We start from the raw sequence: 17,464 nt of genomic DNA, 5'->3' as shown, positions 1-17,464 counted from the left end.
CTACACAGTAAACAAAGTATGAGTTGGGGTCCCTCATCAACTGGAGTGTTTTCCACTGCCACGTCATTAGCAGGCAGAGGTGGGCCTTATTATTTTTAATAATCTCCCGTTTTTGCTGCTTCTTAATCCTAGGAGATCTGCAGTCGGCACTTCCCCTTCGTCGGTCCTTCCTCCTCCTCCTCCTCTGTGTTCGTATTGATGCTCTGTCATACAGGCGCCCTCACACTGCAGGACACTTTCTAATACAGTTTAATTTGACACAACCAAGGTTTAAAAACACCAACACCGTGTGATCATGTGGGCTGTGTACATATTTCTTATCTGTCTGCAAAGTTATTGTTCATGTTAAATGTTATGTGGGCGCTGCTCCATTGTGCCTCTAACAATGCAGCGGTGCATTGTTAGGGAAATAATTGGAAAATGGTTACTTGGAAAGGCACTTAACGCTGACACATTATAGCCATAACTGGACTCTCTCTCGCTCTTTACGAATATTTCCAGCTTCCCTCCTGGTTTAGTAGATAAAGAGCTGCATATCATGCCATTCCTCATATCTTATCTTTACTGAATTACCTGGATGTTACCCTAATCCACCACAAAACAAAAACAGTGATTATAAAAACGGGTGTATAACAGAGTGGATTATGTCTAATCTGCATCCACTGCTCATTCTGACAAAAGCTTAATCTTCCTTTTCATGTGAGGCTTTTATCTTCGCAGGCTGGCGGTGTCAATATGCTAATAATTGAAATGCACAAGAGTAAGAAAATGTGTGATATATATTCTAAGACTTTTACTCAATAATGCATACATAATAGCAAGAGCAGGTTGGGAAAAAAACTAAAACTCATTAGAAAACGCAGACAAACAATCAATCGATGAGTAATGAGTGATGGTAGCATACTGAAGTGTAGCTCATTTAATAACTCTGTCCTTAGCCTGGCTGTGTGAAGGTTGGAGGGGGGGCATTTACGCTCAAACTGGCTCCCAGGGACCCCCAGCAGCGGTGGTAAAGTCCCAGGTAAAGTCCTCCCCCCCTTGAGTTTTCCTGAGTCAGCAGAACATATTGCAAAGATGTGTGGAAAATGACATAGAGAGTAAAGCCTAATTGAATAATTCACAATACATGTACATGGATTCAATGTCTAATCAGCTACTAAATTACATTCATTTCTTCCGGAAACATCAGAGCTTTCGCAACTTTTTTTCTGCAACATTTATTTCCATCACATTTCAGCAGAATACAGAATGACTCTTCACAGAAGACCAGCCAACAACTGCCATGAACATTTATCACATGGTCCATCTTCCCTGTTTCCAGAACAGAAATAAGTCTTATTATATTTATGAATGTACACCAAGGCTTTCCCTCGGTTTCTTGACCATTAATAATGTTGCATTCAAATACAGTTGGAGAACGTCTGCGTTGTTTTTGTTTACAGCACATTCTGTACATATAAATATAATACTGTACACATAATCAAATCAAACTTCAGAACAAAACATTTATAATTAAGACTGAAGTATAACACATGTTGCCATGGGAATAGAATCCATACATTAAGCCAAATTTGTTTTCATGGTGTATAATGTGAATATTTGGTCTACAGCTTTAACATGCAAGCTATGATGGGCATATTTGTAATATTTGAAGTACTAAGAAATATTAACTTAAAGGGAAATATGAGTGATATCGCCCTGAAGCATTTCTCTAGTGAGAGTTTAACTCACAGGCCGTTTAATATTCAATTTCCCAAAGGAGTATATGGATTATTAAATCATCTAATCAGCCTTGTGGACAACAGATTCCTTTTTGAAATCAATAAAACATAGTTGTTCCTATTTCTGAGTGAGTTAATATGTTCGGCAGTGGAAATATGCATATATGATCATGAATGTGCAGCAGGAGAATTCATATAAGCCGGATTCATCATGACAGCAACGATATTAACAAGGAAGAAAACCAACAGAAGCCCACAAAATATAGCTTAAATATATCATTTTCCACAATACCAGTTTACAGCATCTAATAACCAGAACCCCGGAGGCGCTTCCTCACAACACGCTCCACTTCACAAACAGGAACGATTTGAGATTTGGATGGTCCTTCTCCGGCCACAGCAGCGATAAACGATTCAGTAAAGCTCGACATGAATTCGCCTCACCAGGTTTTCAAAGCGCCATCCTCCTCACGGGGTTTTATCGATCACATCGACAGTTTCTCTCCACGGCGTGACGATTCAAAAGTGTCCAAATCTGCTCCTTCAGGACCTCACAGCAGGGATCGCAGCTCCAAGGGGAATCTAAGACAATCAAAATGTGCATTAATGATCATCAGTGGAAGGTTCATTACTACAGGAAGTGCATAAGTTGAAGCTGCAAGGACTTCCTGTTTGATTTGACTCTACTGTTGCCCAAACCTCTAACCTTGCAAGGCGACATGATTTATTTTTACTTCTCTGGTACTATTTCTTCTTGCACTATTTTTAATTCCATATGATGTTTTAACTATATGATATGTGGCAACACTACACTGTAGAGGACATTTTTAAACAACAGCTGAAGACACATGTTTTTAGATGTTTTATTAGCGACATCCCCTTTAAATTAGTCCTTTAATATTTATTTATTTTTAGATTGTTTTATTTATTTATTTAATTGTATAGGTTTTTATTAATATGATTTATTTCATAGTTTTATAAGCGACATCCTCTTTTAAATGTGTCTATCAATCTTTATTCTTCTTCTTATTTATTTAATGTATTATGATTATTATATTGGTTTTATTAATGTTTTATTTACTTATTTATTATTTAAAAATATTCCTAATTAATTAATTAGATTGTATTTTACTGTTATTATCATACCTATTTTACCTCCTTGTGACCTGAAGTGAATTTCATGTTCTGTTTACATTTGTGATGTGTGCCATGTAGTCACTTTAAAAAGTGCCATACAAATAAAGCTCTATTATTATACTGTCGCTAATGAATGTCGTGAACAGATCCTTTGAATCCTTAAATGACCTCTGTTAACACGACAACGTAGAATCAACTTCCAACTGGACAGAAAACTAACTTTCTTTGCTATAGTTTTGAACTGAAGTAAACAAACTGTAGAGCAGAGCTCCTCCTCAGTCTACGTCACAGGGAGGAGCGGCAGCAGGAGGAAGGTGAGGAAGAGGACGAGAGAAGGCCGATTGGACGTCGCCGCTGAGGGGGTGGGGCGCTTCCTCCGGGGCCCGTTGCAGAGGGGGGTGTTGCAGCAGGAGATGCACACGGAGTTCACCCTGCCGGTGCAGAACTGCTGGTACCCAGAGGAGGAGATGAGGCACGCCCCCGAGGAGGCGCACGACTTACGATAATGTATTCCTGCAAGACAGAAAAAAGGGGATATTTTACCCTCCTGTCGTGTTCGGGTCAAATTGGACCAATTTACTACTTTCATCACAAACAATGTGTTTTACATTTGAATTATTCAAGGCCTTATGAAAGCCTTAAATACATTTTTCTGGTATCAGTACTTTACTCCACTACTTACTTCTCTGACGACTTTTTACTTTTACTTCTTACATTTTTAACCTGTACTTTCTACTTCTTACATTTTTAACCTGTACTTTCTACTTCTTACATTTTTAATACCTGTACTTTCTACTTCTTACATTTTTAATACCTGTACTTTCTACTTCTTACATTTTCCAAGCAGGCTGGTTCCTTTAGTTTGAATGTGTGTTTGGTGGCGTGATCATTATTATTTAGAGTCATTGCGTGCCTATTGATTTGAACACGATCCGTGTATCCATCATTTCCTGGTCTTCTCTAAAGAAGAGGGACCAATGAAAACGTTGTCATGTTGCCGTTGTTCAGCATGGAAGCATTCATTAGCTAACAATGACATTATTTACTTACGTTTAGTCAGTACTTCTACTTTTACCAGAGTATTTTTAAACACGAGTATCTGTAAAGGATGTGTGTACTTTTGCCATCTCTGATCACCACTTATATTGAATTCAAACATGTTATGTATGGTGATGATTAAGATAAGATAAGTAGGTACTTTATTGATCCCAATTTGGGAAATGTTTGCGTTGCAGCAGCATAAAAAAACAAGGCATTGCACATAAGTAGAAATTAAAGAGTAGAAATAAACAATGCTAGAATTTAAACGTCTCAAAATAGAATTACAGCAGCATTAAAAAGAAGAATATACAGTAGGCCGTGAAGATTACAAATCAATAAACTCTGACAATAAAACACCATTGAAGGGCTTTAGACACAATATAAAGCCGGATATTATTTACATTAAGAGTGTAGGGAATGGAATATTACATTAAAAATAAATGTATAATGTACAGTTATCCAAAGAGAAGCTATGGAGCAGAGTTATATTAATGGTTCAAACAGCAGTTAAAACAGACACCAAAGTTACGGGGGGGAAACGAACACGACAGGAGGGTTAAGTGTCTCCAAATAAAGCAGTCACTGTCCAGTCCTCAAGCTGTGAGGTATTACAACATGTACCAACGTGATGTACCCCTGTTGCTGTATTTATATTGCTTAGATTGAAGAGTTAGCCTATAAGAGTTTGCAATGCGTGTTATTGCACTGCAGGGCTGGAGCTATTGACTTCCTGTCTGCTATTATTAACTGATGTTTGTCAGTATATGTTACAACAATTTGTATGCTTGTATGAAGAAGAAAACTTATAGTCTGTTGTAACTTTTTATTGCACTCCAGTGCCACCAACTCCCTTATCAAGTGATGTTTCTCAATCAATCAATCAATCCATGTTTATTTATATAGCCCAATATCACAAATGTTACATTTGTCTCAGTGGACTTCACAGTTTGTACAGAATATCAGTATGACAATACGACACCCTCTGTCCGACCCTCACATCGTACAAGGAAAAACTTCCAAAGAAACCCCACAGTTTAAAGGGGAACATGGGAGAAACCTCAGGGAGAGCAACAGAGGAGGGATCCCTCTCCCAGGACGGACAGACGTGCAATAGATGCCTTGAAGGCATCGAAAAGGCATTGAAAAATATCTCCATCTGGGATATATTGGTGTTATTTCTTATGTGTTTTAGGAGGTATTTTATCATTTATGTGTTGTTCTTATTGTTGTATTTATCTGTTGTTTCCCCATATTGGACTAGAAAAGTTCTCTCTTTAAAGTAGAGACACTACATACTGATATACACCTGGACATCAGCAGGAGAGGACTCTTTAAAGTAGAGACACTACATACTGATATACACCTGAACATCAGCAGGAGAGGACTCTTTAAAGTAGAGACACTACATACTGATATACACCTGAACATCAGCAGGAGAGGACTCTTCAAAGTAGAGACACTACATACTGATATACACCTGAACATCAGCAGGAGAGGACTCTTTAAAGTAGAGACACTACATACTGATATACACCTGAACATCAGCAGGAGAGGACTCTTTAAAGTAGAGACACTACATACTGATATACACCTGAACATCAGCAGGAGAGGACTCTTCAAAGTAGAGACACTACATACTGATATACACCTGAACATCAGCAGGAGAGGACTCTTTAAAGTAGAGACACTACATACTGATATACACCTGAACATCAGCAGGAGAGGACTCTTTAAAGTAGAGACACTACATACTGATATACACCTGAACATCAGCAGGAGAGGACTCTTTAAAGTAGAGACACTACATACTGATATACACCTGAACATCAGCAGGAGAGGACTCTTTAAAGTAGAGACACTACATACTGATATACACCTGAACATCAGCAGGAGAGGACTCTTTAAAGTAGAGACACTACATACTGATATACACCTGAACATCAGCAGGAGAGGACTCTTTAAAGTAGAGACACTACATACTGATATACACCTGAACATCAGCAGGAGAGGACTCTTTAAAGTAGAGACACTAAATACTGATATACACCTGAACATCAGCAGGAGAGGACTCTTTAAAGTAGAGACACTACATACTGATATACACCTGAACATCAGCAGGAGAGGACTCTTTAAAGTAGAGACACTACATACTGATATACACCTGAACATCAGCAGGAGAGGGCCCCTTTTATTCAAATTCATGTACATTATCCTTATATCCATTAGGGGAGAGTGGAGTAAGATGAGCCATCCCCTTTAAGTTAAGTCTCTGTAGTATAAATGTTATTTCCATGTAGTTTTACACAATTGATTTGTTTTTTTGTTTTAAACATGGTAGAAACAACAACACTCCTGTACCGAACAGCGAGAGAGAGAAGGGTTTAGCAGGTAGGGTGTGCAATAGATCACATGATTCAGTAGCTCAGTTAAGGTTAACTGGTCTTGTGTAGCTAAATAAAGTATCTTGATAGAATGAATAACTATCTTTTAGGTTCAAGTAATAACTGGCTCATCTTACCCCACTCTCCCCTACTTATATTTCTTCTCTTGTGTTTAAAAAAAAAGGACACCATCCAAATTCCCAAAAGTTAGCGCCAAGGGCTGAAGCATTTAATTTTCTGTGACACAGTGCAAAACTAATCTAATGTTGTGCTGGTAGCAGCTGAAGGAAAATCTCTCAACTTTGACAAATGAGGCGGATAAAGTGGTCCACTGAGATACTGCTCGTCTGGGTTTTAGAGCGACACAAAAACACAGAGAGGTTTCATATCGAAATGATCACCAACAATGGACAGCCTATCTTTGTGTTAGTTTAAAAAGCATCATGGTAAAAGTGATGAGTAACTCTGTGATGTTTTGTATGCAGGACTGTGCTTTTTCGAGTCCATCCACAGATCAATCAATGCTCTCGTCTCCATCTTTGTGGCTGAGCAAAGGAACAAAATAACAGATAACAATGTCCATTACTCTGAAAACCACAGGGGATTCTAGCCAGCGTCTACTGGGGGTCAGATAGCCAGACTTGTGGGGATTGAAAGGTGGGGGGGGAGAGGGGATCATTGGGTATCATTGGTGGGGAGTATTTGTTTTTGACATTTCAAAACGCCAACAGGTTTAAAAAACATCACAGCTGATTTTGCCGTTTATGTAAGCTGTGTGGATGACTTGATTTCAGTCTAAAAGGAAACATTCTACATTTTTTTTGCATCTCAGCTCATCCTGGGTAAAGATTCTGAATTGATGTTAATAGCTGCCCTGTTGCACATCAACACAAGCGAGCGAGTACCCTCATGTGAATAGCAAAGGAATAAACGTAATGCTCAGATGTCGTTTAGCTTCTGAGTGCTTTCTCTCCAGTTCCCAGACGTTCACCTTTCTTATATTTAATAATCCATTCCTTGCACAATTAATATATATAATATCTTGCTTTATATTTTGTTACTGTAAACTTGTATTTCCACATGTATATTTTTAACTTTTTTACTGCTATTTTATTTCTATTTGAGATGTCTAATTTTCTTACATCTTTGAATATCAATGTTAGACGACTCTCTCCTGGATCCCATAAAGGAATATGAAGTAGTCTTTCCCTTACCATCGGGTTTGACCAACACCTCCTTCTGGCACATGTCCTGAACGTTGACGGTGCAGTTGACGATGTACTCCGGCGTGGAGCAGTCATTTTGCTTCATCTCCTCACATTGGTAGCACTGGATCTGAAGGGCATCTCCTGGAAGTGGAAAATGTTTGAGCAATTGTGACATAGCAGACAAAATGGAGGTTTTCTGATGGATGACAGCTGACAAATATATGCTATAAAATCTTAGATAGAGTAGCTATAGCATTTTGATTAAAGGAATAGCTTGGCATATTTGCTGTGTTGCAGAGATTTGAAGGTCAATACCGCTCTTCTGTTTGGTAAAGCTACAGCCAGCAGCTAGTTAGCTTAGCACAAAGACTGAAATCAGGAAGAAACTGCTAGCAAGTGTTGAGAAGTGGATTTTGTCTCATTCGGACCGAGCCAGGCTAGCTGTTTCCAGTCTTTGTGCTAAGCTAAGCTAGGCTAATTGGCGTGGTAGATCCATGTTCTCATATGACTTTCAGCAAGGAAGCGAATTAGAGTATTTCCCAAAATATGATCCATTGAAATCAGGGTTGTGATACGTAAAAATAATTCACTATTTTTAGGGAATTAAGTATATTAAAAGGTGCCACTACTCCAGAGGTCAATGTCACCTATTCCTTATTCTCTCAATGATTGCCTTTCATGACAGGATACAGTACTTTTGTCCTGTATCTTGTGAGTTCATACTGACACACAGTATTCTCACTCGGCACATTGTGTGAACCCAATTTGGACATTTGTTTTTCCTCTTTATGTTCTCTTCGAGTCAAGCAGCCAAGGCTCTTATAGATATGCCTTTGGGAGAGAGCTGTGTTATTCGATAATGTTACACCTTCAAACAAGACTAATGGCGCTCCATGAGAGTGCAATGTCATCTTCTCTATCTTCTGTGACATTACGCCTGCTAGCACAAGGGCAGTGCCGAGGTTTTGTTACTTTAGAGAAAGCACATAAGCAAGTCCTTCTCCGGGTCTAATCTAGTTTTATTGGCTGTCTCCTGAGAGTCAACAGAGAGGTTATGGATTCACACATTGAGGTGAGGTAAAGCTCTTACAAGAAAAACACATCAGCAGAGGCTCCTTTAACTTCCCTTTCAACGCGGGGATTTTTATAGGTGATAAAGCTCTATTTACAATACCAGCCGTCAGTAAGAACGATTTGATGCGCTCCGCTGGTGTAAAGATTGCCCGTGTGAAATCTCATCCCCTGAGGTAGTAAAATGTGAGTGTCACTGCATTTTCTCATAAAGATAATATACAGAGATCCTCGCAGCTTTCCCACATTTCATCTGTTACTTTTAGAGCTGCTTAGAATAGCCAATCTGAGTTTCTGTTATACTTTAAAATGGTATACAAGCTATAAATGATGAATGTCTTAGGATCATTTTCTGCAGACAATATGAGTGCTGTGCATTAAGCGTGATATATGTACACTGCACTACACATAATGGTGAATGTTAATGGTATTTTTAACAGAATCTGAAAATAAAACAATTTCTAAAAGATATACGGAGGCATTCAATCAAAAACTTCCAAGTCCAGTCTGCCCTTTCCCTCTTCCAATATCTCCCACAGGCTATCCGTCCCCACTGACATATATATTAGTAGAGTAATTATTGAAATGGCACCAAACATTAATCTCAACGCCGACAGCACCATCAAACGCATCTAATAAAAGGTCCACATATAACATCACAACCCCAGGATAATTACTTTAAACCAAGCAACTCCATCCATCACTTGGGAGGAGATTGTGAAAACAACTAACTTCTTTTTAGGGGAATATCTATCATAGTGGAGGGGAGAATCAAGTTTATCAGGTCCATCAGAACTCTTAATCTACTTGCTTTTTCCACAACAGAAATGATATACACAATCTGCATAATGAGGGTGCAAAACCAATATATTATAGTCACAATAATCAGTTTAGTCACAACATGATGTCATAAATAAAAGGATAGTAAAGGACAGCATGTGTCCTCATATGAGCACCACCTATTCCAAAAATGGCACAAAAAAGGCAGCATTCTCGCAATATTTGCTGGCATAAATTAAACCACTCATTCAAACCAAGTATCAGAACAATTGAAAATAGGCCAATGGGTAACTGATAATCTCCCCCACCCCCCCAGCACCAAAAAGAATCTTAGTTCCTTGAGTTTCCTCAAAACTATTCAAAGTCAGGCAGTAAATGTGAAAATTGTATGCGGATTTGGAAGACTATTTTTACGCACATACGCAGAAGAAATTAGTTTCCAAAAAGCTGTTTTCTAAAATGAACCACGTCCAAACATATATCGCGAGATTAAACAGTTTAAATTATAATGTTTCGATGCAGTAAATAATCAGGTTTCTTTGAATAATGGTTTCTTGCGCACGAATCGAAAGGAAGTATCTCTTTAGTACAATCTCAGCACGTGTTAATACATATAAACGGACACAACGACTCCAAACGTGTCCGCAGTGTCTCCAACATGCACCTACCTGCGTTGAGAAGGACTCCAAATAAAGTCGCAAAAATGAGAAGAAGCATTCTCTCCGAAATGAGGATCGGAGGGGAAACATCAGACCAAAGGACCTCGTTCAGACGGAGGCATGGAGGACGATCCGCCGCGGAGGAACACCAGACTCCAATCCGTTCATCCTCTCTGCTGGCTGGGGTGAGGAAGCTTCGCAAAGTGTGGAGAGTCTCTCCTCAACGGGAGACAAACCCAGAGCGCACGGATCATAACGCGAAACCACGTGATGATGGGAGCATTGGCATTTTCATATCTCTCTCACTTTTCTTCATGCACTGAGGACAGAGAGATGGCGATCAAAGCTTATCCACACGCAGTGAGTTTACACACATTTGGCATTTAAAAGTTACATTTAAATGATAATTCTGTGATGTGTCTGTTGGAGAGGAATGAAAAGTTCAGTGAATTCATATCAACCACCTCTATTCCTTACAATACCTTATTATTTAATGTATCCTAAATGTAAATATAACTGCATTATGAGTGTCAGTGACCTTTATCTATTTATACATTTTCTTATACAATGAATTTGGAGTTATGGTCCTTTTTTGCTATAATGCTTTAAGTTAACACAGTGATGTTGTAACAGTTTGTAACATTTGATCAAGAGTTTAAGTATATTAATCTTAAATAACAAAAATAATAGTGTATATATAAAGTATATATTATTAAGTACGATTTACGTCACTTTTTTGTTGCCTTTTTAATTGTTTTATTTGGAATTCCCATTATTCAGATATGGACTGCTATATGTTTTTTTTTAATTATATTTCAATGTTGGCAACAACTGACTTAAGCCTAAGATTTCAAAATAATATTAAAACATTATTTATGTTGGTTTTAGTCCGCATCTAAACTCTATTAAAGACCACTTTACTTGTAGGGAGCATTTGATTTCCCCCTTACGTCATCCCCTAACGTCAAAGCTACAATGAAATAATAAACTAAATATGTGCATATGTTCTATTGCTGTTTGTTTTGTGATCAATGCAACATATTGAGCCTATTACTGAAGCAGACAGAAGAGGAATCATCCGAGCGTGCGTAAACTAATAGCGTAAATACGCACCTAATTACCCATCAAGGGACTAATGGTTATAAATCCCTCCGCAGCGGCGCAGGAATACAGGGCTCAGGGCTGCACTCCGGCTCACACTCTGGCTCACACTGAGTGAATCACCTGATAATGAAAATACACACAGCTTGCAGCTCAGTTTGAAATAGTTTCTCATATTTATTTAGGAAATAGTTACATAAAATATAGCATTAAAGTCTGCTGTAACAGACAGAATTGCACACAGTAGTAATAATAATAATAATAACATTAATAATAATTACCAAAGTAACACTGCTGGTAACCATTTCTCTTTACAAAGGAACATTTAAGGAGAGAGGTGAAGCATGACACTCACACTACAGTCTGACAGTACAAAATGTGGGTATAAATACTGGACATCTAGAAAAATACACAAGTCTCTTCATACAATATTAACAGTTTCATAGAAAAATTGAAACACACAGTCGGCTCTGTTGATTAGCACCAGCTGGTCAAATTCCAGAGAGAAATTTGGCATAACTTCACCTAAAAGTTCAAATATGTCTTGAAAATAAAGTGATAAAATATTTTAGTATAAGCTCTTATCGATCAAAATAAAGATTTTGCTTTAAACAAGAACCCCTAAAGAAAAAGATACAAACAGTAGACTTAGAAACCTTGAATGATTGGCAATAATGTACATCTTTTTTTTTCCTTATTTGCATATATCAATCAGCAATGCCCATTCTGATATTAACTTATAGTCATTTTTATATACAACGTAATGTACAGCTATGAAAGGAAAACTGAGGTTTGGCGAGTTCAGGTGTATAAACTAAGCGGTGTGGATTCTAAAATCTAAAAAAGCAGAATATTACTGAGTGGTTTTGTAGTTTCTTACAATCTACATTAGTCCGTATTTTCCCTGAGCTACCCACAATGACTCTTTGCTTTACCTCAAAGTGTCACAAATTGAAAAATCTTCTCTTTTTGGAAATATGCCACAAGGAAAACATAATATTCTTTTTGCTTAAGTTAACACGATTACATACTGCTGCTAAAACTGAAGATGTCCATGTCATTTGATGCTCAAAATAACACGCAAAGACAACATTGGCAACGGGTTTTTACCTTTAAAAATAAAAATGTAAAAATGTAAAAAGTATTGCATCACAGAAGAAAAAGAAACCAAGGTTATCGTTTGTGATTCCACGTTTAGCAGCAAAAAATAAAAAGGTTTGAATGTAGTTTCCTAGCAAACAGGAATGCAATCACAGCAACTGTCTTGACTCTCCTTACTAACTTTGTACAGTATTTGTTACAGTGCAATGATAAGAAGAAAACACATTGCGATGACACGACGTTTTGTATTGCTCTCCAGTCCACCACGTATTTAAAGTCCTGGTTCGGTGTTTGCTTAGAGGTTCATCAAGTGCTTTGTGTTGTAGAGAGGACAGGGCTGAAGTCCAGTCTTTCCCCATGAATAAGTCAAACTTGAAGACCAGATCCAGAAAGGTGAAGCCAAATCAAAATGGCTGCCTAAAGGTTTCTGTTGGGAATGAACTCTTCCAATATCAGAGTAGCACATGATAAGAAAGGCCCAACATATGACAAGTATGATCATTTTTGACGTGCGTCTTCGGTAATCTGAACAAAACATCTGCTTTGAACCCTCCATCTTGGGACTTTTTACCTCCCTCTCTTGTAAGCATTTCAAGGACACTGTTCTAGTTGTAAAAAAATGCTCTGTATGTGATGAGTACTTCCATTCTTGAGAGGATAATAAATACATGTATCCTGATATTGAAACTGGTGACGAGTGACATTTTTCAGTTTCCCACAATATCTACCACTCAGAAGAAACCTTGAGGTGTTAGAGGAGGGGTCTCGATGAGAATAATCTTCCTCCTGGGGGGCCCTACACCTCGTTGGAGCCCTGGCTGGTGCAGGAGGAGAAGCTGTCGTAGAGCGAGTCGCTCAGGGAGCCCACTGGATCCCCCCCCGGCCTACTGGAGAAGCTGGAGGAGGAGGGCTCTTCCAGCTTGCAGCCGTCCCCCCCGCTCTTCCCCCCGTCGGCCTGGCAGCCCTCCCTGCGGAGGCCTAAGCTGCCGTTCAGTTTGTTCAGGGACTCCAAAGAGAGATCCAGAGAGTCCGGCTGCGTACCGACGGACATTTTCTCCATGGAAATGTCTTTCTGCAGAGAGAGAAAAGGAACATCACATATATTTAGTTTACGCACATATCACAAAAGAGTCAGCCTCACAAAGCACCGTGTAAACCCTCTAGTTAGCAGTGTTGTCGCAGAGCAATAACAGAGCGTGTAAATTGAGATTTTGATCACGCTCGTGAACTAAATGTAGGTCTGGGCTGTTGGCAGGCGTTCATCCGTGGGCATCTGGGCCTCCCCCCCCCTCTCCCCCGTTAAATTTGACTGCGTCGCATGATGTGTTATTCCTCTTGTACAGCTTGTGGCAGTCTACTTTATGGATTAGCGTAGTCTGGAATGTGTTACTCAGGGGAAATGCTGCGTGTCAATCTGCTATCTGTTAACACTGCTTCAATTAGTGGGAGCTGTTTGGTCCTGAATGCACCAATCATTAGAGAGCAGAGGTGGGAAGTAGTGGAGTACAAATACTTCCTTACTGTACTTGAGTACATTTTTCTGGTATCAGTAATCCACTACTTATTTTTCAGGGAGGTCAGGTACTCTTTAAAACAGCTGCTAGTTATGGGTACTTTTTACTTAAGTACATTTCAAAGCCCATACTTCTTTACTTTTACTTAAGTAAAGAAGTTTAGTCAGTACTTCTACTTTTACCAGAGTATTTTAAACAGGAGTATCAGTACTTCTACTTTTACCAGAGTATTTTAAACAGGAGTATCTGTACTTCTACTTAAAGGATGTGTGTACTTTTGCCATCTGTGGTTCCGAAGGTATTGAAGAACGGTATTATCTTATCACTGCGTCTCGTTCTCCTTTCAAGGACACGCGCCTTCGGGCAACTCTGCAGTGATTACACTCAACAACCAAAGTGCAACCATCTGCTTCTTTTGTACTTTATGCTTACATCCATTGTCACATGACCCAATGGCGTATCATTGCTAACGACCTGCGGGGTCAAACAGTCTACAGAGGAACACATAACAACACATAAAGCTAAAAATAGTCCGTTGTTTATGATGTGCCAACCATTTAAGTTCTCTACTGGATAGTGTTTGAACGCACTTTAGGGAGGTAGTTACCGTAGCAATCAGCATCAAAACCCATGGAACTAAATCTCTGGATAGTTTTGCTTTAGCAGTCCCCCCCCCCCCCTGGAAGAGCAGTTGTCTACATTTTGCAGAGGTAAGTGAACAGAGGGATAGCTGGAGGGTCCAGGTAACCTCTGGAGACGCTCCACACCGGGACCATTTAGAGTGTTACCGCAAGGTGTTTTCTCCTCTGACCCCAACCCAACAATGTTCCACACAAGAAAAACAGAGTACACACACATTAAGATGCCGTGAAGGAGGGTTACATGTCTACATCTTGGTAATGGAATCTGCAAGAAATCTTTTATCTCCGATGTGGTCTCTACGGACTAGAATGGACGGAGATTTCGAGGCATATTTCCATATAGTTTACAATGTCTAACAAGCCTTTATGTAATTGTTGTGTACACATCTGTATATTCTGTTGTGCTGTCTTTGGATTTTAGGGATTTCTTCCAGTAATTCTTTTTTTTAAATGATTTTATTGCATATGTGGAGAATGTGTTCTGTGTTTGTGCAAAGTGGAAAACAAGGGGTTACATATTGGTCTCATGCTCCTTCTTGATTGTGTTACCCTGTCAAAATTCAATACATATATTTAAAATAAAAAGAAGAAATGAATGAGGTGAAAGTATGAGAGGACAGTAGAAAAAGAGCCTTTTTTAAAACTAATAAATAAACTGTAATCCTGGTATTATTTTGTAAAAGACGAGTAAATCCATGTGGTAAGTACTATGAGGAGTGATTTTTATGAATTTATATAAAAGAAAATACTGTTTTTTGATGCAGGAATAACCCCGATGTGACCTTTCTCTGTTCTTGTACAAATCATATTCTATTTACATGTATATAGACTTTTTGCACTATTTTTTATTTTGAATTTTTGTATTTTATTATATATGTTGCATTGTGGGAGGAGCTCAGCTCAGAAGAATTTCATTGCCATTTCTACACTGTAGCTTGATGACAATAAAACCTTTGAATTTCCCAGCAATGAATTTGTAAACAAGACAATATCAAAAGGAAAAGATACGTGTGCCCGAAGGTGGAACGCTATAAACAAATGTGTTCAGGTGCGGAGGTTGAGCTCAAATGAAGGAGCTGAACGCAGATTTAAATGGACTTAACTCCCACACACTATGTGAAGTTAGTCCATGAAAATGTTGGCCTCTGGGAAGGAAAGAGTGTGTGACAGGATAGGGATCAGCTGCGTTACAGTCTTCAGGTGTTTCTCCGTCAGACCCCCCCCCTTTATATCTCGTTCTGGTCGGAAACAAGAGAGCGAGCGGCTGTCTTATCGCTGATTGGATTGGATTTTTGGAGGAACACAATTTAGCGGCGGATCGAAGCAGGTATCTGAAGCACCTGCGGGTGAAACCAAACTGATGTCTGCACACATAACTGAGACTTGAAAACTCGAGGGGCCGAATCAGCAATTGGTTCTGCATCACATGTCAGTAATGGGCTGTCTAAACTCCAATTCAGTAGACCTGCTTTCAACAAAAGGATCTTTTTATTGTGACTTTAGCGAGACATTGTTCTCATTGCCACAGGTACTTCTTCCCTCCTCACCTCCTCTGCTTTAAGGTTATAGCGTGAGATTTCACATCAAATCAAATCCCATTTCTTGGTAACTATTCATGGTCTGCCATTCATTCTCTTCACAAGAAAACAACCTCTCTATTTTGTATAGGTTATGGTGGAGTCCACCTCTTCCTATAGATTCCCATGAGTACTAAGTGAGCACACTCAATTATAGAATTAATGCTAAATAATAATAATAATCCACCAAAGTCCTACTTTCTGTCCACGTATTTTTCATCCTAACCTTTTAGGCTCTTAACCTTTTTTCATATGACCATATTTGACTCAATATGCTCCTTAGATAACTTTGTATTCTATTTGTTTGATTATTTTCTCCTTATAGCATTGTGAAGCACCTTGACATGACGTTGTTTTTAAAGTGTGCTATATAAATGAAATGTATTATTATTACGTAAATGATCTTTCCTTCCTTTATAAGGCTATGAATATGTTTTGCGTGTACTCGAGGCAACATGTGTTAAGTTGAGGAAGGTCACATTGCTCATGAGAATGTGACATTGTGTACACGAAGGAGAGTTCTGTATTATTTTAAATTGGAGACGATGTTCTCTGCTCAGATTCTATATCGTCTTCGCCACCAACACTGTCCGAATAATTTGATAGCAGGTTTTCTATTTCTGGTTACCGTCTGACTCCAGTGTCATGCCCCCCCCGAGCAAAGCTATCAATCTGACAGGAGCATACTCCTGCTGTTGTATTTATTTGTACGATGATATAGTTTGGCCTTATTACAAATGACAAGTCAGCCGAAACGTTTCCTGTTCCTTGGCCATGTAATCATGCTGTTCCACGCTCGGGGAGATGATTTCGGAATCAAGCCAAATCAAATCCAGGAAATCTCCCTAACTTTTGACGCAAAGTTCTAATGTCTTGTTTCTTTCTCATCACGCAGACAGGAAAAGTTCAAAAGCAAAGAACTGAGGAGAAGATATTGGAGTCAGAAATAGAGAATTCTATGTATATGGCACCCCCTTTTTATTTGTTATTATTACTATATATATATATTTTTTTTTATTTCCTTCCTATTTGATGTTTCTCACTGTAATGAGGCCACTTATTATTTGTATGAATTTTCTCTCTGTGCTTTAAGTAATTGGTATGTAAGCTGAGATATACACAGATATCATATTTCAAGTGAGATGATTGTCACCCATGGAGACATGTATCTTATATGCAGTAACTATTGAAGCGACTGTTATTTTGTATATATTGATTGTTGTTTATTTATGTCTTAATGTGTGCATATGTATACATGTGTCTGTTGATTGTGTACTGTATAGGTATATACATATTTTTATATATATTTGTTTTGTATTCGGGATTGTGGAAAGATTGACCATGAAGTTGCCTTTGACTAACTAGTCTGCACACATTTGAGGATGTATGCGGGTGTATGTAGTATGTCTGAATTTTCACAGAAATGACAATAAAAAGAGTAAGAAATAGAGAAGCTGAAAAGGGAGATGAGGAGAGACACACGGGAGGAAGAGAGTCGGTGGACGGGGGGAGAGGGGGGTGGGCCGCCGTTA

At 38.7% G+C, this 17,464-nt stretch overlaps 2 protein-coding genes across 5 annotated transcripts in view; both read right to left on the bottom strand.

Moving 5' to 3' along the window:
• Positions 1-1,201: 1,201 nt before the first annotated feature.
• LOC117477407 (ly6/PLAUR domain-containing protein 1-like) lies at positions 1,202-10,243 on the bottom strand. Its single transcript, XM_034124066.1, has 4 exons — positions 10,008-10,243; positions 7,495-7,629; positions 3,115-3,371; positions 1,202-2,303 (listed from the first exon to the last, which is right to left on the bottom strand). The coding sequence occupies exons 1-3, from the start codon at positions 10,054-10,056 to the stop codon at positions 3,139-3,141; spliced, it is 417 nt and encodes a 138-aa protein (XP_033979957.1). The 5' UTR covers positions 10,057-10,243; the 3' UTR covers positions 1,202-2,303; positions 3,115-3,138.
• A 1,011-nt stretch (positions 10,244-11,254) lies between these two features.
• LOC117477428 (nck-associated protein 5-like) overlaps positions 11,255-17,464 on the bottom strand; it is a 126,255-nt gene continuing 120,045 nt past the window's right edge. For all 4 annotated transcript variants that reach the window (XM_034124085.1, XM_034124086.1, XM_034124087.1 and 1 more), the window contains one exon: positions 11,255-13,272. In XM_034124085.1, the coding sequence (XP_033979976.1) occupies positions 12,997-13,272 (276 nt within the window). In that variant the 3' untranslated portion in view covers positions 11,255-12,996. The remainder of the gene's footprint in view (positions 13,273-17,464) is intronic.

This window comes from Trematomus bernacchii, unplaced genomic scaffold (assembly GCF_902827165.1).
Source record: "Trematomus bernacchii unplaced genomic scaffold, fTreBer1.1, whole genome shotgun sequence".
In the NCBI taxonomy this organism is placed as follows: Eukaryota; Metazoa; Chordata; class Actinopteri; order Perciformes; family Nototheniidae; genus Trematomus; species Trematomus bernacchii.
This window is presented reverse-complemented; position numbering and strand designations above follow the sequence as displayed.